The sequence below is a fragment of the Eubalaena glacialis genome, chromosome 1 (assembly GCF_028564815.1).
Source record: "Eubalaena glacialis isolate mEubGla1 chromosome 1, mEubGla1.1.hap2.+ XY, whole genome shotgun sequence".
NCBI lineage: Eukaryota > Metazoa > Chordata > Mammalia > Artiodactyla > Balaenidae > Eubalaena > Eubalaena glacialis.
The window spans coordinates 60553378-60580141 of NC_083716.1; the positions used below are offsets into that span (position 1 = coordinate 60553378).

At 39.9% G+C, this 26764-nt stretch overlaps 1 protein-coding gene and 1 long non-coding RNA gene across 2 annotated transcripts in view; both read right to left on the reverse strand.

The window, feature by feature from the left end:
• Window positions 1-13231, reverse strand: part of KAT6B (lysine acetyltransferase 6B) — a 169966-nt gene extending 156735 nt beyond the window's left edge. Inside the window, 1 exon segment of the mRNA XM_061180240.1 lies at window positions 12505-13231. Coding sequence (XP_061036223.1) covers window positions 12505-13125 — 621 coding nt within the window. The 5' untranslated portion in view covers window positions 13126-13231.
• A 69-nt stretch (window positions 13232-13300) lies between these two features.
• LOC133095567 (uncharacterized) lies at window positions 13301-26415 on the reverse strand. The gene is made up of 3 exons (XR_009701637.1): window positions 26245-26415; window positions 16413-16482; window positions 13301-13383 (listed from the first exon to the last, which is right to left on the reverse strand). It is a non-coding gene; the product is annotated as an uncharacterized LOC133095567 (long non-coding RNA).
• Between the last annotated feature and the right edge of the window lie 349 nt (window positions 26416-26764).

The following is a 26764-nucleotide window of genomic DNA, read 5'->3' on the forward strand; positions in this document are numbered from 1 at the left end:
AGTAAATTTATTAAAAAAAAAAAAAGAATTCAATAGGGGGACTTCCCTGGTGATCCAGTGGTTAAGACTCCACGCTCCCAATGCAGGGGGCCCAGGTTTGATCCCTGGTCAGGGAACTAGATCCTGCATGCGTGCCACAACTAAAAGAGCCCACATGCCGCAACTAAGGATCCCGCACGCAGCAATGAAGATCCCACATTCTGCAACTAAGACCTGGTGCAGCCAAATAAATAAATAGTAAAAAAAAAAAGAATTCAATAGATACATTTTGATTCCATCCAAATAAATGAGAGGCCTAGACGGTGATCAAGTGGCTGTACTCCAACCTGTGCACCAGGCTGAAACACCTGCTCTGACACTTCCTGTGTACTCTTGGGCAAGGTACCATCTCTGGCCTGTTTCTTCATCTGTAAAATTCTGTCAGTAACAGTACTTATCTCTCAGGGTTCATGTAAAATTATTTTGTATATGTTAAATACTTAGAACTTTACCTGGTACATAGTAAGCACTAAGTATTTAATACTAATATCTTCTTGCATATTTTCTGGAGAGCCTTCAAATCTAATATGAACTGTTTATTACGCATACTTTACAAGGTACAAGTTTTTAACCATGTTCTTTTGCTCTTGTGTATCACAGACAGAATTGAGAACTGAAATAGTCACAGGCACAAATCACACATTTCAGGAGAGTCAAGGCACTTACTGCAAGATACATGGTGATGTTCTATTACGTGAGATTTTAAAATGACCTAAAAAGTGGCGGTCTTGACAGCTATTTATTTCATTTTGCTCTGAAATTTTTAGAAACTGGAAAAATACATATAATTTGCCCCTGATCAAAACTGCCTGTAGGCTTTTGTTCCTACCCTAGCAAGATTTATTGCTAACCAATATGTTATGTTAAATTGAAATCAAGATATTACACAATTTTCCAATGCAGAGATGATTTTATATAAGTTGGTATAAATGCTTTGTGAGGATGTAATTGTTGGCATCTTATTATATTTCAGTAGCTGGTGGAAAAATGAGATAAGTTGGAAGGGAGGTTTATAGTGTCAGAGCTCATCAGATGAGAAGATCATCTTTTTTTTATCAGTTCTAGCAAGCACATTTACAGGCTGATAGCTAAACAGTTATTCTTTACCAACTGGAACAGTCAGTATTACCAAAGCAGTCCAACTAACTGCAGCTACTGCAGAAGAGTCTACTAAAACACTGTGGAATGAAAGGAAATGAAGAATTGTTAAGGTTAACTGCCTTTGTGAATTTTGATGTGATTTTTTTTTCCAAGTTTTTACTAAGAACTAAAAGAATATAATATATATCCAACTGCATGATATTTTTCTTTTTTTCCCCAACTTTATTGAAGTATAACTGACATATAACATTGTGACAATGATATTATTCCTTTTTAAATAAGTCAGTTTCTTTTTTAGCCTGTTCAGAGTTCTCTAACTGAGGATTCAAATTTAAATAATAGACATAAAATTCTTCAGATGTTACTTAGTCTTCAAAACGTCACCAAAGAGCCTCTCTTATTAAGTTGTTTTACATATCTTCATGCACTCTGTGGGCATTTAAATGAGAGATCCTTGACTACAACTTTAAATGTACTTGTTAGAAAACGTTTTGGGGCTTCCCTGGTGGCGCAGTGGTTAAGAATGCGCCTGCCAATGCGGGGGACACGGGTTCGAGCCCTGGTCCGGGAAGATCCCACATGCCGCGGAGCAACTAAGCCCGTGCGCCACAACTACTGAAGCCCGCGCGCCTAGAGCCCATGCTCCGCAACAAGAGAAGCCACCGCAATGAGAAGCCCGTGCACCGCAACAAAGAGTAGCCCCCGCTCAACGCAACTAGAGAAAGCCCGCGCACAGCAACGAAGACCCAACGCAGCCAAAAATAAATAAATAAATAAAATAAATAAATAAAAAAAGAAAACGTTTTGGATATCCAAACTCCTATTGTTAAAAACTCTCAAGCTATTACTGCCAAATCCATTCTTCAGTTCTTCGACTCCGGAGTACAGAAACACTACGTGGAAGTGGGAGGCAGCCCCTGTTTCTGCCCTCGTGGAAATGATTCAGGATGTACCACCAGACCTAGAACTCAGGCTGCCTGACTCCCAGCGTTCAGTTAGCATTACTCCCATAAATTGTGATTCATTCCTTTCCAAGCACTTAGACCATGTGATTACACTATAGCTCCAAAACCTTCAAAGATTTGGAACCTCTAGTGCAAAAACTGATTTAGGTGAGGATACTGAAACCACTGTGTGGCAGGCAGAATAATGCCACCCCCCCCCCACCCAAATATCCACTCCCTAATGCCAAGAACCTGTCCATCTGTCACCTTACATGGCAAAATGACCTTTATAGCTGTGATTAAGTTAAAGACTTAGAGATGGGGAGATTATCCTGGATTATGTAAGTGGCCCCAATCTAACCACATGAATCCTTGAAAAGCTGCCCAGGCGGTTGGTCACAGAAAGATGTAACTATGATAAAATGGTCAGAGATGGGATGTGCTGACTTTGAAGGCAGAGGGAGGCGGCCATGAGCCAAGAAATGCAGACAGGCTGTAGAAGCTGGAGAAGGTGAAGAAATAGATTCTCCCCTAGAGACTCCAGAAAGGAGCACAGTCCTACTGACACCTTGATCTCAACCCTATGAGACCCATGTTGGGCTTCCAACCTACAGAACTGGAAGACAATAAATCTGTGGTGTTTTAAGCCACTAAGTTTGTGGTAATTTGTCACAGCAAGTAATAGAAAACTAATATACAAAGGATGAAAGGTTATTCACGTGGTCTCAAAGTATCACTGTACAAATTACTTATTCACTGCAAAACGAAAAAGGTGCCTTTATAAAGAGAGATCTGGCAGACACCACCTTAACCAACTAATCAAATAAGCACTGCCAGTAACAAGACAACCTGAAAGGATGTGACAAAAAAGGAAATACACAACATGACCCATGCAGTATTCTTGCCGAAAATGTTTACTCTGAACCTAATCATGAGGACATAATCAGACAAACACTAATTGTGGGACATCCTACAAAACAACTGGCTTAGACTCTTCAAAACTGTCACTGACAGAAGAAGTAAAAAAAGAGGAAAAACGGTTCCCTATTAAAGGAGACATGACAACTAAATGTGATGCAAGATTCTTAACTGGATCCTAGCTGAAAAACAAAAGTTATAAATGACATTTTGGGTCCATTTGAAGAAATATGGACTATCTGTTAGATATAACACTCTTGTTTCACTGTTGAATTTCTTACATGAGATAAAAGTATTGTGGTTATATAGGAGAATGTTCCTTGATATATAATTATAATTTAATATCATAATGTTTGCTATCATTTTCAAACAGTTCAGCCAAAAAGTGTGAATATGTGTATGTATGTGTATACACACACACACACACACACACACACACGGGAGAGAAAGAACAAATGTGGAAAAATGTTAAAAATCAGTGAATCTAGTGAAAGAAATATAGCACTTATTGCACTACTCTTTCAACTTTTCTGCAGTATTGTAATTTCGTAAATACAAAGTTAAGGGGGAATCGTCTTCCTGGCTCCCACCACTGCCTGCTTTTCCCAGACTCCTCACGCCCTGCCAGTACTGTAGCTGGAACAGCTTATATTCTTCAAACTGCCCACACTCTTCCACTAGCAGATTCTGTGTTCTGCTGCTTCACTCACATCTCAAGGCTCAATAGCTGCAGTTGGGTTTCGATATAAGGTAGAAGCTTGTACATGATATTAAAATACCGGTTTGGGAAACGAGTTGATCAAATATCAAACAAGAATCATCATTTCATGTCCTTAATACTAGATTTTAGTTTGAGCACTCTTTGCTTCTCTTATTATTGTTTCTCTTACCCCATATAATCTTTACTCTCTGTTTTCTTGAACTTCATCATCCGCACTTATGATCTGAGACGGTCACAAGCATGGCAGTCAACCATGGACAAAAATCAAAACTGGCAGCATCGGAAACTACTACAGACACATTCAAGCGCGGCCTCTGGCTCCCAGCCCACACCACTGTATCACAGGCAGCCCAGACCAAGGCTCACCTCCTTCCTGTAGGCCTCATTGCTCTCCATATGGCAGCTTCCCAACATCAAAGAAGATGGAAGAAATTATCTAAATTTACCAGGCTAGTCCCATTCCCTCCCTTGAACTGTGGAAGAGTCACTGATATCTCAATTACCAATTCTGCAATACTTTTTTCTGCATGCTGAGATTTTGGAATGCTAAAAAAAAAAGGGGGGTGGTGGTACTGGACTAATAGATGGAGGATTAGGAACAAAAGACCTCCCTGACAGGAGGAACAAGAGCTAAAATGTTTGTGTACCTACTATAATAGCACAGAGGAACAAAAATTGAACTTGTAAATAAAATTAAGTTGCTCTTCTGAAATGCCTGTCTAGCTACAGACAGGAAAAGGCCCAGCATGGTTTCTATGTAGGCTTATGCTGTTTCTAATAGAAAGGACACAATCAAGCCAAAACAAACATCTGTTAACCAGTTAAGTTTGTTAATGAAACAAAATTGCAGCTGGTTTTATCAAAGATCAAAAGTGAAGCAAATTAGAGAAAGGATGTACGAACAAAGCTGGTTTCTAAGAAATAATGGCTAAAGAATTCTAAACCCACTTGTCAAATTAACACAAATCCTTCCTGGATTTTGCTTAGACCACTGATTAGTATTTATTTTGTATCTTTGAAGAAACCAGCCTCACAGTTTAAATCTAATATCATTTACTCTAGAACTCTGCCTATATAGTTCACTTTGCAGCGTTTTCAATGCATTACATTTCACAAAACAAAGCAAAAAAAAAAAAAGTTACACTCTACCGTTAATATTCTGCTAATTAAAAGGTTCGCTTATAAAAGGAAGAACAACAGTATACAGTTTGCAACTCCTAGAGACTTCTCTGGGAAAGCAGTCCAGTCCTAAGCATAAGCATGATAACAGTGATTGGCATTTCACAATGAGCCCTGCCAGGCCTCCTTCTCTTACTTCTATAAACTCCCCATCACCACCTGAAGACAGTGAGATAAGAGCACCCACACACAAACAAAAACACACTTTCCTCATGGCCCTGCTAACTGAAAATGTCACAAATTACATGGCTGACTCATTTGCAAACTTTAATTTAGTGAGCTAATTGATGTTTATGTACTCAGAAACATTAATAGACTGGAGAGATCAAAATACCTGAGAAGATGCAGATTCACATGTGAAATGCTGGTGTAACTAGAGAAGAACAGTTTAAATCTACTGTAGTTTAATGTATAGGCCAAGAAAATTAAGTTTATAAACAAAACAAAAAGTCATGAATTTTCCAATCAAAATTTGCTATTGCAGTGATAAAACAATCACATTTTCTCGTGTATTCTTTTTACATTACAAAGATAAAATATATAAAAAGAATATAGACCTTCATTCTGAGAAACATTAAAATGTACTATTTATTAAATAAAGTTTGAAAGGAAAGGATGAATAAAAGTCTTCGCCATCCAAGATATGGTCAGAATAAATCAGCAAACAACACTTAACTGTTAAATAACTTCAAAGCTACAAAATATAGATTTTTCTTAGCACTCAAAGTATAACAAATACAGCTGCTATAATCCAAATAGGTATAAGGAACACAACAGTAAATTCCTGAAAGCTGCTGAAAATATCCAAAATTAGTCAAGAAATTACACCCTTAGCATCCTTAATGCTTGGAAGAAAATACCATTAGGAAATCAAAAAATAGAGTGCTCTACGTATCATTCATGTCAAGGTCAGGAAAAGGCAGCTGTAATATCAAACATATCTAAGATCCAAAGAGTTAAAAAGAATACTTAACACTCATTTTAAGAGTCCAAAATCCTCTGACATAATGTTTCTATTTTTCCTGAAACCTATTTCATTAGAAGTCTAGACAAGTCCCATCTTGATAAAAGCTCAAAAGTGGAACATGCTGTCACTCCTCTGAGTGCGAGAGAAAGACGCATCCTTCCCTTGACCCAACTAACTAGTCTTAGACAATCCGAGGGCACTCTCAACAACACCTCAGCAACTGGTACTATCTGCTCACAAAAGCAGTCCTAGTGCTATTTTGAAGAACTTCTGAAGCTTAACCATAGGAACAACATAACACAATCCTCTTCCTTCCCTGACCCTGAAACAGCACTATGGATTCCACTTAGTCATTCACATAATAGGTTTCTGTCCGACTTCAGTCATTCTAAAACTGACTTTCATTCATACTGATCCCAAAATTCAGGTTACAGAATACGGAAGAGTGTATTCTGCCGGATTTAGGCCTTTATCCAACTTTCAGTTGAATGCACACAACTAAGCACTTTGAGAAATGTGACATCTGCAATACAAAGGACACCAATTCAAAGGAGGACTGAGAAGGACAACAGAGAGGAGGTCATTTGGACTCTATAATTAGCAGATAAAAAATACACACATTTCTGTCAAAAAGATCCAGAGTTGTCTGAGACCATGAACAGTTCTCCTAGGGCTGAGAGACTTCTGGACGCCTGCCACATCATAGAACAATATGGACTAGTGAATGGTCCTTCACAAAGTACGGGAGATTGGAAAAGTTCCAGAGGGGGATGAGGAGGGTCTCTCTAGGGCAGGGTGAAAACTGAAGAAAAGAAAATCTAAAAATAAAGTTGTTTTTTTTTTAATTTATCTATTTTTTATTTTATTTATTTTTGGCTGTGTTGGGTCTTTGTTGCTGCATGCGGGCCTTTCTAGTTGTGGTGAGCAGGGGCTACTCTTCCTTGCGGTACGCAGGCTTCTCATTGCCGTGGCTTCTCTTGTTGTGGAGCACGGCCTCTAGGCGCACGGCCTTCGGAAGTTGTGGCTCGTGGGCTCTAGAGCGCAGGCTCAGTAGTTGTGGCGCACGGGCTTGGTTGCTCCTCGGCATGTGGGATCTTCCCGGGCCAGGGCTCGAACCTGTGTCCCCTGCATTGGCAGGCGGATTCTTAACCACTGCGCCACCAGGGAAGTCCGTAAATATAAAGTTCTTTAAATTATGCCATTTACACAACACGATAAACTAATGTAGGCTGTACATTAATCTTCTATTTATGGAAATATTTCATACTAATTACCCCACCAAAAACCCTAATAAAATACCTCCCTAAAAGGAGGTGGGGGACAAATAGAATAAACAACTGAACAGGCCAAGACCACAAAAAGTGATTTTTAATATAGTTCTGTCTCTCAGCCCCATTTCTGATCATCTGTGCTCCTTCTGAAACTTATTTTTATTTTTTTCTTATTGACAGTATCGTTGTGGTAATTACGTCAGAAGGTTTTTCGTAAGACTGTAATACAGTTATTTCATTTCTTCAAGAAAAAAACATCAAAAGCCCTACCTGGTATTAGAAGTGTCTCTCTTTCCAAATATAGCTGCCTAGGATGAGAGTTCCCATATTATGCACTGCACTAGAAACATACCAAGATTTGACACTTAATAAATTTTAGGAAGATATTCCCAATAAAGTGAAATACCAAGGAATGTTTAAAATTGAACCAAACTGATTTTATAAAAATGCTAAAGCCCAAATGTTCAAATGGAATCTTAATGCTACAAAATGTATAGTAATAACTGAAGTCTGTCTTAGAATATCTGACTTTCCAAAGTCCTCATAATCTGACCTAATTGAGCTTTACCATTTTTAATGAGAAACACTAATACTATCCTTTAGGAGTTCCCTCACCAAGTCAAAGATAAAGTTTTATCTTCAGTGGTTTAATTCATTTCCATATCACCTCACCAAAGAGAGCTTTCTTAAATAAATACAAAGAAGTTATGCTAAAGAGCCAGTATGGTAATATCCAGTTTGAATTCTAGACTATCAGAAGATGTGCAATTACATTTCAGAAAGGAAGGAGCTCTTCTATTTTAACTTGCATTGTATTCCTCCTAGCAGTCATGCATAGGAATGATGATGATGTTACATTTAATTAGACACAGATTTACTATTTTCCCTACTGCTTTCCCATATTGCTAATATTATAAATAGTGCCTGCTTTAAAAACTGTAATAAGCTCATTGCAACTACCAAATTTAAAATGCCAGAAATCTATTTGTTGGGGGACAACTGCTTCTAAGCATTTGAGGAACTGGAAGAGATACTTTCACTGTTAATGAAAAGCCACCCCTGTTGACCAAGTATACAGCCCAGTGGTAAAGAGGTCTGGAGTCAGACTGTTTCATTAGAATCTTGGCTTCACCACGCACCAGCTCTGAAAGTGACCTTGGACAAACTGTTTAGGCTTTGAGCCTCAATTTTTCATCTATAAAATAAGGATAATAGTCTATGGCCCTCACAGTTATTGTGATAAGGAGACAATAAATGTAAGGCACTTGGAATAGTGCCAGCATTTTAACACTTAAAAAATGTTATTATTTTTACCATTTTTATTTTCTTTTTTACAATTAAATGAAACTGCTCAACAAAGGTAACCAGAATAACAGCTTCTTGAAAGACATTAGTCGGCTAATTGTGATTGAATGACTTCATCTCTGTACAGTGGCCATTTATATCATAAATGTCCTCCCACAATGTGAATTTTACAGACCTCTAGCACATCAAGAACAATGATAATCTGCCTTTCAAAGATACGAGAACAAGTCCTATATACATGAAGCTATAGTACAACTAATCTACATATAGATCCAAGTTCAACAGCTGAAGCAAGAATAATCAAAAGCCAACAACCAGCATACATATATGGTTTTAGTATAAGAAACTCAAAATATTTTCTACAGTACAAAAATGTTCACATTGGCTCTTTGACACTTTAGATTCCTTTGAAAATCTGATAAAAACTATAGACCCTGAACCTAGGAAAACGTGTGGATACAAACGACTGTTCTATTTTAGGGGATTTGTTAGCCCACCTACCCCAAACTCATTCATGGACCCAGGTTAAGAATTTCTATTACACTGACCTAGAAAGTTTACAGGGTATTAAACTACTTACCCCTTGTAATCTTAAAGGGCAATATATTCTGATGTACTTTTTATTACATTTTTCAAGGGAAAAGGCTATTGTAATATACAATAGAAACAGTACAATACATTCTGGCCAAATCGACAATCTGATTTTCATTTATGTTTATTTGTCCTTTTTTAAAAATTAGATTATGATTACTCAACACAACTAATCCCCAAATTTCATCAAATAAAAATTCTAGGACATATTTTCTCAGCTTTCCTTGTTATATGATGACGCTAACTGGACAATTTAAAGATCAGCATCATAAAAAGAGCAGGAACAACTGCATGCTAAGCAATAAATCACTCTGTTCTCAATTCTAGACACTTTCAGACATGAGTCTTCCTTTAGACTAAAAATACTTCTGTATAGATGCTGTATGAAAAAAATATAAGGATGTCAAGAAATGATGGGCAAGGTTAAAGAGAAGGATAGGAAAGGGACTGTGGAAAATCTGTAGTGATTCCTCTATCAAAAGTTGATACTCCCCTGGATCACAAAATTATTAAAACATGCTACTAAATTGCCTAAAGCTGCCTGAATTAGTCCATGCACCTGATAATTATAAAACCTTAATATACCTTAGAGTAATTTATATATTTTTAAAACAGATATCCAAAGCCATCAAGAAATGGCTCTATATTCCCTTAAGGAATTTCCTCATGGCATAAGCTTTTATAAAAATATTTAATGAGGGACTTCCTTGGTGGCACAGTGGTTAAGAATCCACCTGCCAATGCAGGGGACACGGGTTCGAGCCCTAGTCTGGGAAGATCTCACATGCCGTGGATCAACTAAGCCCGTGCACCACAACTACTGAGCCTGTGCACCACAACTACTGAGCCTGTGCACTACAACTACTGAGCCTGTGCACTAAAGCCCGCGAGCCACAGCTACTGAGCCCACGAGCCACAACTACTGAAGCCCGCATGCCTAGAGCCCATGCTCTGCAACAAGAGAAGCCACCGCAATGAGAAGCCTGCGCACCGCAAAGAAGAGTAGCCCCTGCTTGCTGCAACTGGAGAAAGCCCGCATGCAGCAAGACCCAATGCAGCCAAAAGTAAATAAATAAACAAAACATACATATAAAACAAAAATAAACAAATGGGACCTGATGAAACTTAAAAGCTTTTGCACAGCAAAGGAAACCATAAACAAGACCAAAAGACAACCCTCAGAATGGGAGAAAATATTTGCTAACGAAGCAACTGACAAAGGATTAATCTCCAAAATATACAAGCAGCTCATGCAGCTCAACATCAAAAAACAAACAACCCAATCCAAAAATGTGCAGAAGACCTAAATAGACATTTCTCCAAAGAAGATACACAGGTTGCCAACAAACACATGAAAGGATGCTCAACATCACTAATCATTAGAGAAATGCAAATCAAAACTACAGTGAGGTATCACCTCACACCGGTCACAATGGCCATCATCAAAAAATCTACAAACAATAAATGCTGGAGAGGGTGTGGAGAAAAGGGAACCCTCTTACACTGTTGGTGGGAATGTAAATTGATACAGCCACTATGGAGAACAGTATGGAGGTTCCTTAAAAAACTAAAAGTAGAACTACCATATGACCCAGTAATCCCACTACCGGGTATATACCCTGAGAAAACCATAATTCAAAAAGAGCCATGGACCACAATGTTCATTGCAGCTCTATTTACAATAGCCAGGACATGGAAGCAACCTAAGTGTCCACTGACAGGTGAATGGATAAAGAAGATGCGGCACATATAATGGAATATTACTCAGCCATAAAGAGAAACGAAATTGAATTATTTGTAGTGAGGTGGATGGACCTAGAGTCTGTCATACAGAGTGAAGTAAGTCAGAAAGAGAAAAACAAATACTGTATGCTAACACATATATATATGGAATCTAAAAAGAAAAAAAAAAGGTTCTGAAGAACCTAGGGGCAGGACAAGAATAAAGACATAGAGACTAGAGAATGGACTTGAGGACATGGGGAGGGGGGAGGGTAAGCTGGGATGAAGTGAGAGAGTGGCATGGACATATATACACTACCAAATGTAAAATCGACAGCTAGTGGGAAGCAGCCACATAGCACAGGGAGATCAGCTCGGTGCTTTGTGACCACCTAGAGGGGTGGGATAGGGAGGATGGGAGGGAGATGCAAGAGGGAGGAGATATGGGGATATACGTAAATGTATAGCTGATTCACCTTGTTATAAAGCAGAAACTAACACACCACTGTAAAGCAATTATACTCCAATAAAGATGTTAAAAAAAATACATTTTTTTAAAAAAAAAGAAAAAGAAAGAAATTCTAGGGTTTCGATTGGTCTGTGGAAAGGCAAATCACCTGGTCCCACCCAGTTTGTAGAGCTGGGCCTCTATCAGCTTAAGGCAAGAAGGGAAGCAGGGTCTATCTTATGGGCAACAGTATCCAAAGAGGAAAAACAAGTCATCAAGAGCACAGCTTTTCCTAACACTGTTTCCATCACTTCTGAAAATGCAGTTAGCACATACAACCACCACCCTTTCTATCAACAATGGCTAATGGCTTACAAGATGTAAAGTTAACTGCTATCAATGCATCCACTCACCCAAAGGACAGACAACAAGCCCCCAAACTGGAGGGCCGAAACCATTATAAACAATTTGCTACTGCTCTGTTTTGGTTTTAGTTTGGGCAGTAATTTCAATAGCTTTGAAATAAAACAAAGGAAAATCCTACTTAACCAAAGACTTTAAAGTGTAGCAGTAACTTAAGGAGAAATCTGCCATATACGTATAACTATTATGGAAATGACAGAAGGCCCAGAGAAACCAAAGATTATAAGATACAGTATGAGACAAAATAAACATTCACTTTCACCTGCTGAGAAGTGAACAATAACAAATGACTTTAAATTGAAACAGGCAGGATTTAGGTCACATATTAAAACAGTTCCAGTAATGCACAGACTATCAGTATTAAAATAATTAGTCTATAGATTCTTCTTCTCTGAAATAACAATAAAGGGAAAAATATATCAATTATACCTCATAAAGCTAAAAAAATAAACATAATTAATAATTTAAAAAGAGAAAAACATATAATGGCCTTTCTTGGATTTTTGAAATATATATGATACTGCCTTGAGGAAGGAAGATTAAAGTTATCTATCCTGGTCCCTTCAAGCACCCACGGATTAGCAATTATAGTTTAAAAAACAAACCACATAATCATCACATTAAATTCTTAGCCAAAAAAAAAAAAAAATTCTTAGTCAACCAGCGAGGAAGCCCTTAATACGTTGTAAAACAATATAGAACAATTTATACTGTAAAACAATATATACCTCTTAAAATATATAAGCCTGCTCTGAGGCAAAACATTTTATTTTTTCACACTTAACTCAGAACTTATGTCCGTATAAAACTTAACTGAAACTGTACAAGTCAAATAGGCAATATTTACAGTGTACTGACATTCTCTCTGCACTTACCTGGTCTTTCTCATGGGGTAGAAGGCTGACAGGTGGAAGCGACGATGGGAAAGCACTGGGGTATTTGGGAGCTCCTTTGCCATCTAAGCCTCCATAGTTGACCCTGTATTGCGGTCCGTCTTTCAGTAACCTCCCATTGTTCACCGCACGTTTGGCCCCTAGTCGCAGCCGCTGCTGAAAGGCTGGGTTGGTGGTGGTGCTTGTGAGATCACTTTGACTTCTGAGATACTTCTCTATGTTCTTCAGGGAGGAGCCATTGGGCTCCTCAAGTCCTTCAATTGCTCTCCTCAGAAGTTTATTCCAATCCACATTGCGGAGATCATTACATGATCCTCTAGACCCCTTGGCTGACTTAGGAAAAGTGCCTGGTTTAACTGATGAAAAGCGCCCAGGGTTGTCTGGGTCCTTATAGGAGGCAAGGCCTTTGTTGGTGACTTTGAGAACTGAGCCATCCTGAACACTGAGCTCCAGCTGTTCAGAGACTGTCTTCTTATCCAACCCATGGGAAGTGCTGACTGCATGGCAGATTCTCTCTTCAGAGGGCCTTTGCTTTTGCTTTTTTATTTTCTGTATAGCTTCAAGAATCCACTCTGTATAAAGTGGGTTTGCAAGTTTTACCATGGTTGACAAATGACTTCTTCAATACAAAAGTTACCCATAGAGGTTCTCCTTGTATTTAACAGAACTTGCACATTTGAAAGTCATTTACAATTCAACAAATGGCCAGAGTATTCCAGACCATATTAAGCAACATCTTACAAACATCCATCCTTTAGAGATTAAAAAGAGGACAAACAGGCAATGTTGATAGTTGTCTTATTTGACCAACAGGAAAAACTGCATTCGGGTGAAGAACATCTTTAACCAGGAAATCAAGACCTTAAAGGATTAAAAAGGGGGAAAGGCTCTTAATAATGAAACTTCTAAAAATAAATTAAAAGACTCTTTAGTATTACCTTTTCAGATGCAAAATGACCACAGAAGTAATGACAGGCAGGTATTATGTAACAAAGCCAGAGCGACTATATTTGCCAACCAGAAACTGGGTCACAGTCTGAGAAGGAATTTCTTTTAGGATTTTACACGTTATTTATATGAGTCATTCATGGGGAATTTAAGAGATCACATCTAAGCTATATATTTAATGGATAACCTTTATTGAAATTAATAAAATTACATGACAGTGGTTCAAGATATATGTCTACTATAAACATAAAATCAACATCAAAGAATAAGTCTATGACGCAAAAAATTTGATGGAAGTACATTAAACTTACTTCAAAAAATCTGAAACTTAAAAAAAAAAAGAGGGGATTCCCTGGCAGTCCAGTGGTTAGAACTCCGCACTTCCACTGCACGGGGCAGGGTTGGGTTTCATCCCTAACCCTGGTCAGGGAACTAAGATGCCGCAAGATGCGCAGTGCAGCCAAAAAAAAAAAAAAAGCAATGATCCTGATTCTTCTATTTCAGCTAAACATTCTATTTCCCAAGTCTCACAAGTAAGAAAATTTCCCATTGAGCCATTTCTACAGAATCATGTTTTCCCATCCCTTTGAAGAGGGTCGGTGACATTCTCTAACCCACAGGTTGGAAAACTGAAACTAATGTAGTAACATAACCGGTCACCTTTTGAACAATGGAAAACTCTAGGTGTCTTATTACCCAGTTAGCTCATGAAACTGCTCAATTCGAGCAAGGTTTGTACAAATCTGACACCAGGTAGGGAGTGATACTGCTCTCTGAGAACCTCCTGGTGTACACAAAAATCCCCTAGGTCTCCAATCTGGTATTGAGTACACCTGCCAAGAGCACCAGGCCAAAGCATCCTGGCCTGGGAGTTGAGTCATATCTGGGCTCTAACCTTGCTCTTCACAGATAATATCCACATCTTAACTCTTTTTTTATAGTTTAAAGTTTACAGAGTGTGCTTGCGTATAACTTGTCATGTAATCTGCAGGATGACTCAATGGGTAAACTGAGGCTCAGGGGAAGGTGGAACTCACTCAGGATAACAGTCAGTAGTAGACTCAAGGCTCAAATGCCATTATTCTAAAGTCTAAGTCAGCGCTATCTTCACCTGAGCCACGACTGCCTGCTCTAGCTAGTTCTGCCTCTGCAATTAGACTAATAGTATGCATGCCAGCCCTACCAATGTCTAGCGGAGAAACCCTGGGAAAATGACTTACGTTTCCATCATTTTACCTGTAGGGAAATAACAGTATATCCCTCCCAGGATTGTTGAGACAATTAAGTGAATACAGTATCTAATATTCAGTATATAATAGCTATCATCACTTCCATCCAATACAATGTCTACACACTCCGAAAAATCTCTCATAAAATATAAAATTAAAGTTATCTCTGGTTGTTTACTTACATTTAATGTACCTCAAAGGGGAAAATAATGTCTTTCCTCAAAACTTTAGCCAGATACACTGAAGAATTTAACATTTGCTCTCAAAGATTCTGTTGCTGAAAACAATTAGGCCGTTGAACTATACTAGTTCAGTCAGCTTGAAAGAGGCAATTTAAAAAGGATTGTCCTTTTTGCAATCAGTAAGCTGTAGGTACACTCCATTTTTCTCCCCTCAGATTTAGAAACTTGGGGCTAAGGGGACCTTCGAGGTTATCCAGTCCAACCTCTAGTTAAACAGTAAAAGATCCCTTGTTCAATATCCCCAACAGATAGGCCATAAAGTCTCAAAATACTTCCAGTGATTAAGAATTTGTCACTTCTTAAGACAGCTCATGCCACTGTTGGACAGCTCTAACTGTAATATATTTCTTGCTCACAGGAGCCAAAATCTGCCTTCCCATAACTTCTACCCACTAGTCCTAGTTCCCCTGGAACAATCTCAAGAAATTCTTTAATATGAGGAGCCTTCATATACTTGAAAACAAGTATCTTTTGAAAACTGCTACAATCAAACCCCATTCTACCTCCAGCCCCACCTTGGACCACTCATATCCCAGTTCCTTAACATGCCCACATTCTCACAGGTTTCCAAGCACCTCCTCCTCTTGGTCACTCATTAGTTTGGCTAATGCCCATCTTAAAATCTGGCATTCCAGGCATTATCCAATTATAAATGCAACCCAAGGTAACCTGAACTTCCTTACCAGCCCTGCCATACAACTGGCTCATGCCAAGCAGGCAGTCCAACTAAAACACCCAGATATTCTTTCAAAAATTCTGTCAAGCCGAGTCTTTTCATTCTCTTCCTTACGCAAATTTAAATGCTGGGATTTTTAAATTTTATCACAGTTCAAGTACATCTTGTTGGTTTGAGTCTGTCTTCCAACTTGTTAAAAATTGTTTTGAATCTTGATTCTGTCATCTATGTCATCTGCAAATCTAATAAGCACTCCCCTTTGTGTCATTATATAAATTACTGACTGTTAGACTTGGAACATGGTGTGTTTAGGAATGAAATCATTGGCTTTCATAGTACAACCACTTTCACGATAGAACACAGGAATCACTCTGCTTTAGTAAGTTTAAAACAGGAAGCTGATCTTTCCAAAGTAAAATGGTTCGGGGCAAAATTTCATTAGAAGACATTTCACCATGTCCAAATAATTATTTCATCTTTCATCATTTATTCAGGATGAATCAACTAATTTAATTTGATTGCACAAAATAAAACTGCAGGAAGCAGGAAAAGAGGTCACAGAAAAGTATCCAATATTGCAAAGTTGCTTTCAGGCATTTTGGTTACACAAGCAAATGAACATACATTAAAACAAAACACATTTCATAACTAATAAATACTTAAAATATACCTTCATGACAAGCTATTACCACAATCCTAACCACAATCAAAAGAATTGTTCATCTCCATTACCAACACATTTCAACAAGACTGACATTTTATATCTTAAAAATATAATAAAACAAGGGAAAATACCAGAATTGGAACTCCAAGTGTTTTAACAGTCCATGACAAAAAAGAAGATTGTCCAGATCTTCAGGCAAATCTGCCAAAAGAAAAAAATGTAAATGTTAATTTGGGCATAAGGACATACCTAAAGTTCAGCAACCATCTATGGATCTCCACAACTATTCAATCCAAACAGCTGCAGTGAATTTACTGGTATACTATGTTTGGTGGTATGTTAGCTCTTTCATACCACTAAAGGGTATTTAAGAACACGGAATTCAGGACAGGACATGAAGCCCCACAGCGAGTGCCTAAAGAAGTAAACTTTCACTCTTCTTTAAGGCCAGACCTGTTCTCCAAATTTTAAAAAATCAGGTTTGTGATGGAGTCTAAAAAAGAATTCCATCATTTAAAAAAAAAAAAAAATCCCACTATTACTCAAATAGACAGACAGGTATAACATTTTGTCTGGAGGAAAAAAAAAAGTCGAACATTGTTTAAAGGTCAATATTAACTTTCCCAGGCAACATTCACTATTTGTCCCAAAGGTCACCTGGCATCTAGGTACTGATTGAACTATCAAGATATGGCCAATAACTGCACCTAAGAGAAGGACGCACCATTTTCCACAATAGTAAGTATGTGCTGGTACAGGCCACATTTCAGGGCAGTAGTGATCATTTTTACTTCAAAGGCAAAAAAAAAATGTAAAACAACACTGTGAATAGCTGCACTTTGATAGTGTACAAAACAACCAAGCAACCTTGGATCCTCCTTCTCCCTTCCCCCAGCCACAGACACACACCCCACTCCTCAATTTAATCTCAAAATTAGCTCTCATCTGACACCAACCAACAGAGTTAATTAGGCAGAAGCAGATGTAACTCAGCAGCTCTTTGCTACAAGCCGAATCAGTGTTAAAAACATACACACACACAGAGCTAGGAGAGGAACAAAATCAGAAGTCTCTTATCTGCAGCCAATTCTCAACTAAACACATGTATATTATCCACTTTGTATATTATCCACTGCAAATTTTTTAATCTTAGGCTGGTTTGTTTCTGACATCCCACTGGCCCCACTGTAAATTGGTATATGCTAAGAGAATAGATTGAAAACCAATTTAATTTTAGTCTAAGCAGTATCTAACTAGAAAGACAAATCTAAGGAAAAATATGCATAATTCATTCAAAAGGCAAATAGAAATGTTTCTTCCCCTGATTCAGAATTATCCATACCACTTCTCTTTTCCAGAGCCCTAGGATTTGTTTCATACGTAGATAGCATAGTCTATTACAAGTATGACCCTAAAAACCATTATTCTCTTTTCATTTTTTTCTATAAAAACTTGAAAGTTGGACTAAAAGGCTATCAAAATGAGAATGAGTCATTCCAAATTAATTCTGGGGACTCATGCTACATCAAAATTAAATTATTTTATTTTCTAAGGTTTTGAATCATTTTATTTTTAACTACAAAATAACATCAGTAAATTATATGGTTGTATCATACAGTCTTATAGTAAAACACTATTTACATCACTCATTACACACTATTCTAAACAGATCTAGAGAAATGCTTAGTCCAACACTGAGCTTTTGGCTTCATTATTATTACATAAATATCAACACTATTCAGAAATACACATGTCAGCATAAGAAGAGTCAAAATATCCTGGATCATAAATAATATGTGAAGCCTCCTCTAAGCTTTTGCTAAAGCTGTGTGTTGTTTCAAAATCAATGTCATAACACTCAAGTCATGAGATTGTGGATGAGCCAAAAACAGTGGTAGAAAAAAATAAAGATTAATAGTAGAGTTTACTCTTTTGTCATCCTGAGTTTCACTTGCTAACAGTTATTTTTAGCTCTCTCACTTTTATAGGCTCCTGGATTTTTTCATAGCCTGCTATGTAATTGAGTGAGGATCCACAAATCTTAACAATATCTTCTGAAACAGAACATACACTGCTTAAGGGAAGGGACCTTAACTTCTTTTCTTCTGTAACCACCCAACACAGACGATTAGCACAGCTGCTCCAAACAGCATCCTCGGTGAACAAATATCTGCTGTCTGACAACATCAGATACATCCATACGGTGATACTGGCTAACTTTCAAGCCCTCGATGCATATATTTCCCTTAAAATTAATGCTCAAGGCCCAAAACATGTGAATTGGGAGGTGAGGTTATAAATACTAATCAAAGAACAACCAACAAATACTTAGTGAGATGTTTTTCTGTGAGTACAGCCCTATGGTAGATGCTGTGGGTATAAGAAGCGATTAAGCACCATTTGGTGGTTCCTCAAAATGTTAAACATAGGGCTTCCCTGGTGGCGCAGTGGTTGAGAATCTGCCTGCCAATGCAGGGGACACAGGTTCGAGCCCTGGTCTGGGAAGATCCCACATGCCGCGGAGCAACTAGGCCCATGAGCCACAACTACTGAGCCTGCGCGTCTGGAGCCTGTGCTCCGCAACGGCAGAGGCCGCGATAGTGAGAGGCCCGCGCACCGCGATGAAGAGTGGCCCCCGCTCGCCGCAACTAGAGAAAGCCCTCGCACAGAAACGAAGACCCAACACAGCCAATAAATTAATTAATTAATTAATTTAAAAAAAAAAAGTTAAACATAAAATTACCGTATGACCCCACAATTCCACTTCTAGGTATACACCCCAAGAACTGAAAACAGGTACTCAAATAAGTACACATATACTCATGTTCATGACAGCACTATTCACAATAGCCAAAAAGTGGAAAAAGGCCATTGTCCATCAACAGATGAATGGATGAAGAAAATGTTATATATCCATACACTGGAATATTATTCAGTCATAATAAGAAATGAAGCAGTGATACATGCTACAACATGGATGAACCTCAAAAATATGTTGTGAAAGAAGCCAGACGCAAAAGGTTACATATCATAATAATCCCATTTATAGGAAACATCCAGAACAGATAAAGCTATAAACAGAACATAGATTGGTGGGGCCTGGGCAGGGATGGGGGAAGTGGTTAGGAAAATACTGCTTAATGGGTAAGGGATTTTATTTTGGAATGATGACAATGTTTTGAAACTACATAGAGGTGGTGGTCACGCAACACTGTGAATATACTAAATGTCACTGAATTGTTCACTTTAAAATGGTTAGTTTTGGGCTTCCCTGGTGGCGCAGTGGTTAAGAATCTGCCTGCCAATGCAGGGGACACGGGTTCGAGCCCTGGTCCGGGAAGATCCCACATGCCACGGAGCAACTAAGCCTGTGCGCCACAACTACTGAGCCTGCAAGCCACAACTACTGAGCCCATGCACCACAACTACTGAAGCCTGCACACCGAGAGCCCGAGCTCCGCAACGAGAGGCCACCGCAATGAGAAGCCCACGCAGTGCAACGAAGAGTAGCCCCCTCTTGCTGCAAGTAGAGAAAGCCCACGCGCAGCAACGAAGACCCAATGCAGCCAAAAATAAAGTAAATTTATAAAAATAAATAATAAAATAAAATGGTTAGTTTTATGTTATGTGAATTTCACCCCAAATTATTTTTTTAAAAAAGAAATAAAGCACTAAACTATAATAATAGCAACCATTGTCCACACCTACTGTGGACCAGGCACTTTACATAGATTATCAGTAAACCTTCAAATAACCCTGTAAGGTAGCATTGTTGCCCTCATTTTGCAAAAGAAAAACTGATTCCTGACAGTCAAGACCTCAGACCACTAAGTCATGAAAGATTTTAATTCAGATGCTAAAACCTAAACACTTTCCTGTCTCTCCATTGGTTTTCAAACTAGGCTCCTTCGATCTCTTGTGAGAAAGTGCCTTGGGTATGGGCACCACCTGCAGGTGCCCTTGTGGGTTAAACACTAGGGCCACCATAATCCTTTGCACCAAACAAAGCATCTCTACCTTAACTATTCTATGTATAATGGGCTTCTCCATAAGATTCACTTCAAAGAAAGGGTTCCGCTGAATACAGAAGGAAAAAAGTCTGAAAACAACCGTGACTATTCCTTGTTGAGTGTGGATGGGTAGAACATCCCTTGGACGGAGAGGGCTTAAACTGGACCTTGCAAGACAAGGCAGAACTTGGACAACTGCCTGGCCTCTCCATCCCAATTCAAATCCTTTGTGGCCCAGTGCAAACAGACACCTTCTCAGAAGTCCTACGTCACTTTGTCTAACAGGAAGCTTTTAGCTTTCTTATTATTTGGCATTCATTTTCCACTTTGTATTTTGCTTACTCATACACGGACCTCGTCTCCCCTACTAGACTGTACAATTCTTAAGAACAGGACTCATGTTTGATTCATCTTGGCATGCCCCAAGACTTCCCAGGACCACAACTTAACATAAGAGGGGCTCAATGCCTATTCGTTAAATGAATGCATCAGTAAATGAATGAAGGGAATCTAGGAGAAGGCACAGAGCTAAGAATGAGCTGTCAGACCAAAGGGATACCTAATCCATGTGCATGCCTGGAGCGGGGATGTGTTGAAGAGGAATAAGAAATAAAGTTGGCTGTGACAAAAGCCAGGCTGAGGCGTGTGAACATGACAGATGAAGTAACAGAAAGCCACTGCAGGAGTAGTGACACAATAAGGTATAGTGGAGTGCAAGCACACACACACATGCACGCACACACAAATTTGTTGAACGTTTGAATAATTCTGGCAATGGTATCCATCCAGTATAGGCTGGAGGGAAGTATGACTGAAGGAACAAACAAAAGCAACCAGTATTTCCTCTCTCCACATATCAATCGTGTTCAACTTATATTTATGAGCCTAACTCAGCAGCAAGCCCAGAGTAGGCACTCCATAAATGTTAGCTGAATTGAATATTTAATTTCCCATCTTTTTAGAATAATACTAAGTTCTTTCTCACTACTCATTAACATAGAGAGTTTTCAATTCATAAGCTAATAATGTTTTCCAAGGATTTCTAAGAGGCTAAATCACCATGAAAATTATCATTTCAACTAATACATATTATATTAATTGGAAGTTTAATTTTTCATGTCATGCGCTCCTAGTTGACAATATCCTTGTTATGTCATTAAACTATAATTGTGTAAATCTGCTTCAACAAACAATAACTGAACCATCAATAAACTATTATGGCTTCCATAATCCCTAGCAAAGATTAGTTTCAACATCATCATCATAAATTAGTAGAGACATGTCCCAAATCTCCTGGTGAAGCCCATGAATTACGTTTGCATAGTCATCCTTGCATTTAAGTGCTCAACAGTTTCAGTCTCTAAACTTTAATCACACTGTTAGGAACCTCACAGGAAATTTGATCCCTTGTAAAACAGAAGATTTTAGAGACAAGATGAAAAGTCCTGTGAAGTCATCAGGCCTTTGGAGCCAGGGTACACTGATTAGTAATGATGATATTATAACTAAGCACTTTCACTTAAGAAATAATCAACTAAATTTAGAGCGTCTTTTTTGGCATTTTAAAATTGCTATTCAATCCTAGTTTTCTTCCAAATCTCAAATGAGCTTTAGCTGGGTTTTAATGACAAAGACTGAGAATGACATATTAAGAAAAAAATCTGACATCTGAATTTTTTAAAGATTATTTTGAAAATACACCTCATTTCAGAATTCTACATTAACTTTATCACAGATGTCTTCAAACAGGATATCCAGTGTAGCCTTAAAACACATTAGGGTTGCCCTCTGAGAATCTCAAGAAAATTACAGATCAGAGAGGTCAACAGTTTTATCCAGTTTCACAATAATTATCTCTATGAGTGCTTAAAGTAGGACATATTACATTAAAAGAAAGTTATTCTCATCGGTTTTGGATCTTATCAAACAGGCTTGTGAAATCTTATTTATTAACAAGGTGATGTGCTATGATGGGATGGATCTAGAGAGTTCAGGAATCAAGTCCCCACCTTGTCAGCTACCTAAACTGTGGGATATTGGACATGTTACTGAATCAATCTAAGTCTCAGTTTTCCCGCTTGTAAAAATGAGAAAAATGTACAGTTTTGCAGAACTGTAAAGAGGAATAATTGAGATAACAAATATGAAAGAACCAAGGATGGTGGCAGACACATAGCAGGAACAGAATAAAATGCTAGCTCATAAAAGGAAAAAGGGCAATTCAGTCAGCTGGAGACCTGTAAAATCTAACCTGGCTGAACTTCTGTCTATATGACCATTTTCTCCTATGAGACAGGGAAAGTCAGCACCTGGCTCTTAGTTATAGTTGCAGACAAGTAAAAATTCAAGACAGAGAACAGAAGAAAGTGAAGAAAAGCAAAAATAGATTTGTAATGGCGAGGATGGGGCAAAAGAGTGTATTTGACTCATAATCATACATCTTTTAAGGTCAGTAAAGCTTCTAGAATACTGATAGGAGAATATCTACTTAACCTGAGGGTAGGAAAAGAGTCTTAAAACAAGACACAAAAAACACTAACCATAAAGAAAAGACCAGTAAATTTGACTCCATTAAAATTAAGAAGTTCTGTTCATTAAAAGACACCATAAAGAGAATGAAAAGGCAAGCCAGAGAATGGAGGAAGGCATTTGCAACACACACACAGGACAAAGAATTTGTATCCAGAGTAAATAAAGAACTTCTAAATAGCAATGAAAGATACAAGGACCAATTTACAAAAAGGCCGGTGGGGGTGGAGGCAGACTTAAACAGGAACTTTACAAATGAGGAAATCCAGGGAGCCGATAAATATATGAAAAGCTGTTCAACCTCCTTACTGATCAGGTAAATGCGAAGTTTACCAGATTGGCTAAATTGAAAAAACTAAGTTGGGGAGGATGAGAAGCCAGGGATCTCACATATTATGTTTATATATATATATGTGGTAATATACTGGAGAGAGTATAATGTGGTACAAGACTTTGGAAAACAGTCTGACTGGTACCTAGTAAAGCTGAAGACAAGCATACCCCGTGACTAGGGCAACCATACAGCTCATCATCCAAATCCAGACACTGCTGAGAATTAAAGGTGCTATACTACTAATTACACCAGGACAACAGGCATAAACCAGCATAAACGGTCACGCTGCCTGTGAACCAGCAGTTCCATTCCTAGGTGTACACCTCAGAGAGACTGTGCACGTGCGCACCAGATGACGGATACAGGAACACTCACAGCAGCTTAGTTCACAATTTCCCAACACTAGAAACAACTCAAATATCCAGCAAGAGTGGAATGGATGATACAAAAATTGTGGAAGATTGTGGGAGTCCTAAAAAAAGGCTCTTAAAGGTGCTTTGGAAATGCAAATTAAAACATTACAGGGAAGAAATATCCCTTCCTCACACTTCTCCCATCCACTAGTCATTTACTGTTCTATAAGCAAAGATGGATCACTATAGCTCACACATCCCTGCTTTCATAAAACAATTCCTTTTCTCTCGCTTGATAAAAATACAGGCATCCGTATACACGAAAACTGAAACTATTGTGTCGAAAACTATCTAAGAGACTGAAAAGTCACCTGTGAGGAACCCTGGCATTTAATAAAGCCATATCGGTTGGCTAAATCTTTTAACTGGTATTCGAAAGTCCATGAAAGTTTCTGAAGTACATTAACATTATTTATGGAACTTTCTCAACTACCTTCCAATACTCACCCTATTTTACCTTTCATTCCCGTTATGCCTTACATCTGACAAGCAGTGCAGAGACAAACATTTGGTGTAACGGCAATGACATAACATCCACTCTACTCAGAGGCCTGGGTTTGGCTGGTAGGCAAAATTTCAACGGACCGTGTCATTACCACCAGCCAGTCATTCCCCTAAGTTCCTCCTTTAATGTTAAAACCTTCCTCTGCCTGTATCTTTTCTTCTGCTTTTTTTCTTTAACCATCACTTCACCTCAACCTTCAACCCTAAGTATAAGTTCTCAGGTAAGAATCTTATCCTTTACTGAAACATGCATTATGCTTTCCTTCTTAAAAACATGAAGAAGAAAAAAAAAAACCCTGCCCAAATTCATTTTGATAAATGTGTGAAGAATTTATGAATAAAAAAAAGAATGGAGGGCTTCCCTGGTGGCGCAGTAGTTAAGAACCCGCCTGCCAATGCAGGGGACACGGGTTCAAGCCCTGGTCCGGGAAGATCCCACATTCCCCAGAGCGCCTAAGCCCGTGCGCCACAGCTACCGAGCCTGCGCTCCAGGACCCTTGAGCCACAACTACTGAGCCTGCGTGCCACAACTACTGAAGCCCGCGTGCCTAGAGCCTGTGCTCCACAACAAGAGAAGTCACCACGATGAGAAGCCCGCGCACCACAACAAAGAGCAGCCCCCGCTCCACGCAACTAAAGAAAGCCCGCGTGCAGCAATGAATACCCGATGCAGCCAAAAATAAACATATACATAAATAAATAAATTGATAAAAAAAAAAAGAATGGAGTGTTTTACTTCAGGGCTATCCCAGAAAATCTAGGGTACACAAGACAGGAAGAATGTACTTTACTCATAGTCATACAAAACAAACAAGCCAACAAACACACACCTTTTTTGGAGTACCACGTAACTATCCCAACATTCCCACTAGCTACTCCCACCTCCTGTCCCTATATGGAGGAGTCTTCATATACTCTTTCTCTTTACCTTGAATTTCTGGGTACCTCCACCCCAAACTTGTTTCATTGGTTCTCTTTTTCTATTTTCCACGTTTGTAATCTAATCCCTCCTCTGCCTTTGCCCCTTGTCTCACACCACTCCCTGCACTCACCTCAGACCAAAGTGCTTACAAATTCAAAACTACACAATGCCCTTTCCCAAGGTAGTACTCAGGGAGCCTCCTTCTGAGACAGACACCCTGTTCCCCCTTTCCTGACCCCAGCTCAAGTTACACCCAAGAAATCCAGCCTATCAAACAACCCTGTATCCCAAACTAACACCTTTCTCTGCTGCCCCATCCTCACTCTGGGTGCAGTCCAAATCACATTCACCCAGCCCCACCCATCTTTCTTCACACCTGTCACCCTTTCCAATCCCCTGACCCCGTGAGATTTTCTGCTAGACATATTTTGCATATATCTAAGTTCTAAGTAGCCTCCCTTCACATTTAAGTCTGCTGTGCTGTCGTATCTTTCAGAGACTCCCGAGAATATCCGTCCCATCTCTCCATGTTTTTTTTAATGCTTCCTATTCCCCAAAGCTAGCAAACCTTTCTATTCCAACATGCCGATTCACCCACATACCTCCTTCCCACCACAATAAGTGTACCTGTTTCTCAGTTTCCCCAATACTTCCTCCAATCCAATATCTACTCTGTATCGCTTTCTCAACACTACTCCACATCTACCACACCCAAATCCATTCTTACTCTGCCCCCAGATAACTGCAATCTCACCCTTCTGCACCATTTCACCTGCCCCTCGGTCCCCCTTCCACATCTCCAATTTTGCACTCTCCCCACTCTCCCCTCTGCACCTGCCTGCACACCTCCAGTTTCCCCTCCCACCCACCCCCTCACTGGGAGTGTACTTCCCAGACACTCACTGGCCCCCCCACCGTTCCTACTGGGTCTCTCCCACTCAGAAAACCCCTCCAAACCCCCGCCTTCCGACCACCCGAGCCCCGCCCCCACTCCATATCGCCCCGCCCCCTCCACCCTCGAGCCCCGCCCCTTGCCCTGGAGGCCCCAATGAGGGGCGGGGCCTGTCCCTCCTCCCCTTTCCCCCGCCCCCTACCGTCACGCTCAGGGGCAGCCTGACCCCGAGCGGCCCCGCGGTGACCCTCGCGCAGAGGCCTGTGGGAGGGGCGTCACAGGCCCCCGATTCCCCCCCCCCGCCCGTCCCCCTCCCGCCCAGTCTCCTCCCCCTGGGAACGCGCGGGTGGGTGACAGACCTGGCCGCGCGCCACCGCCACCGCACCTGCTGGGGGCGCTGCCGCTGCCTGAGAAAGAAGCCGCGGCTGCCGCCTGGAGGAGGTGCCGTCGCCTCCGCCACCGCTGCCGCCGCCGCCAGGGGTAGGAGCTAAGCCGCCGCCATTTTGTGTCCCCCTGTTGTTGTCGTTGACATGAATCCGACATGACACTGATTACAGCCCAATGGAGTCTCATTAAACCCGAGCCGCGGCCCCGCCCCGGCGCTGCTCCATTGGGCTAGACCGCAGACACTTAGGGCCACCCGTTGGCCTAAGGGTCTGTCCGTCACCCACACAGTAACCACTCTGCAGCCCATTGGGGTAGGATCCTGCCGGTCATCTCGCCTCCGCATAGCCACACCCCTCGACCCATCATCCCCCCCTCCGGCACCACCCCGGGGGAGGGTCCACTGCCAGTACCAATCAACAGACCTCTGGGCCCGCCTCTTCTGGGCACCTATTGGTCCAGCCCTTTTTCTCTCTCCCAGACACCGCGCCACCT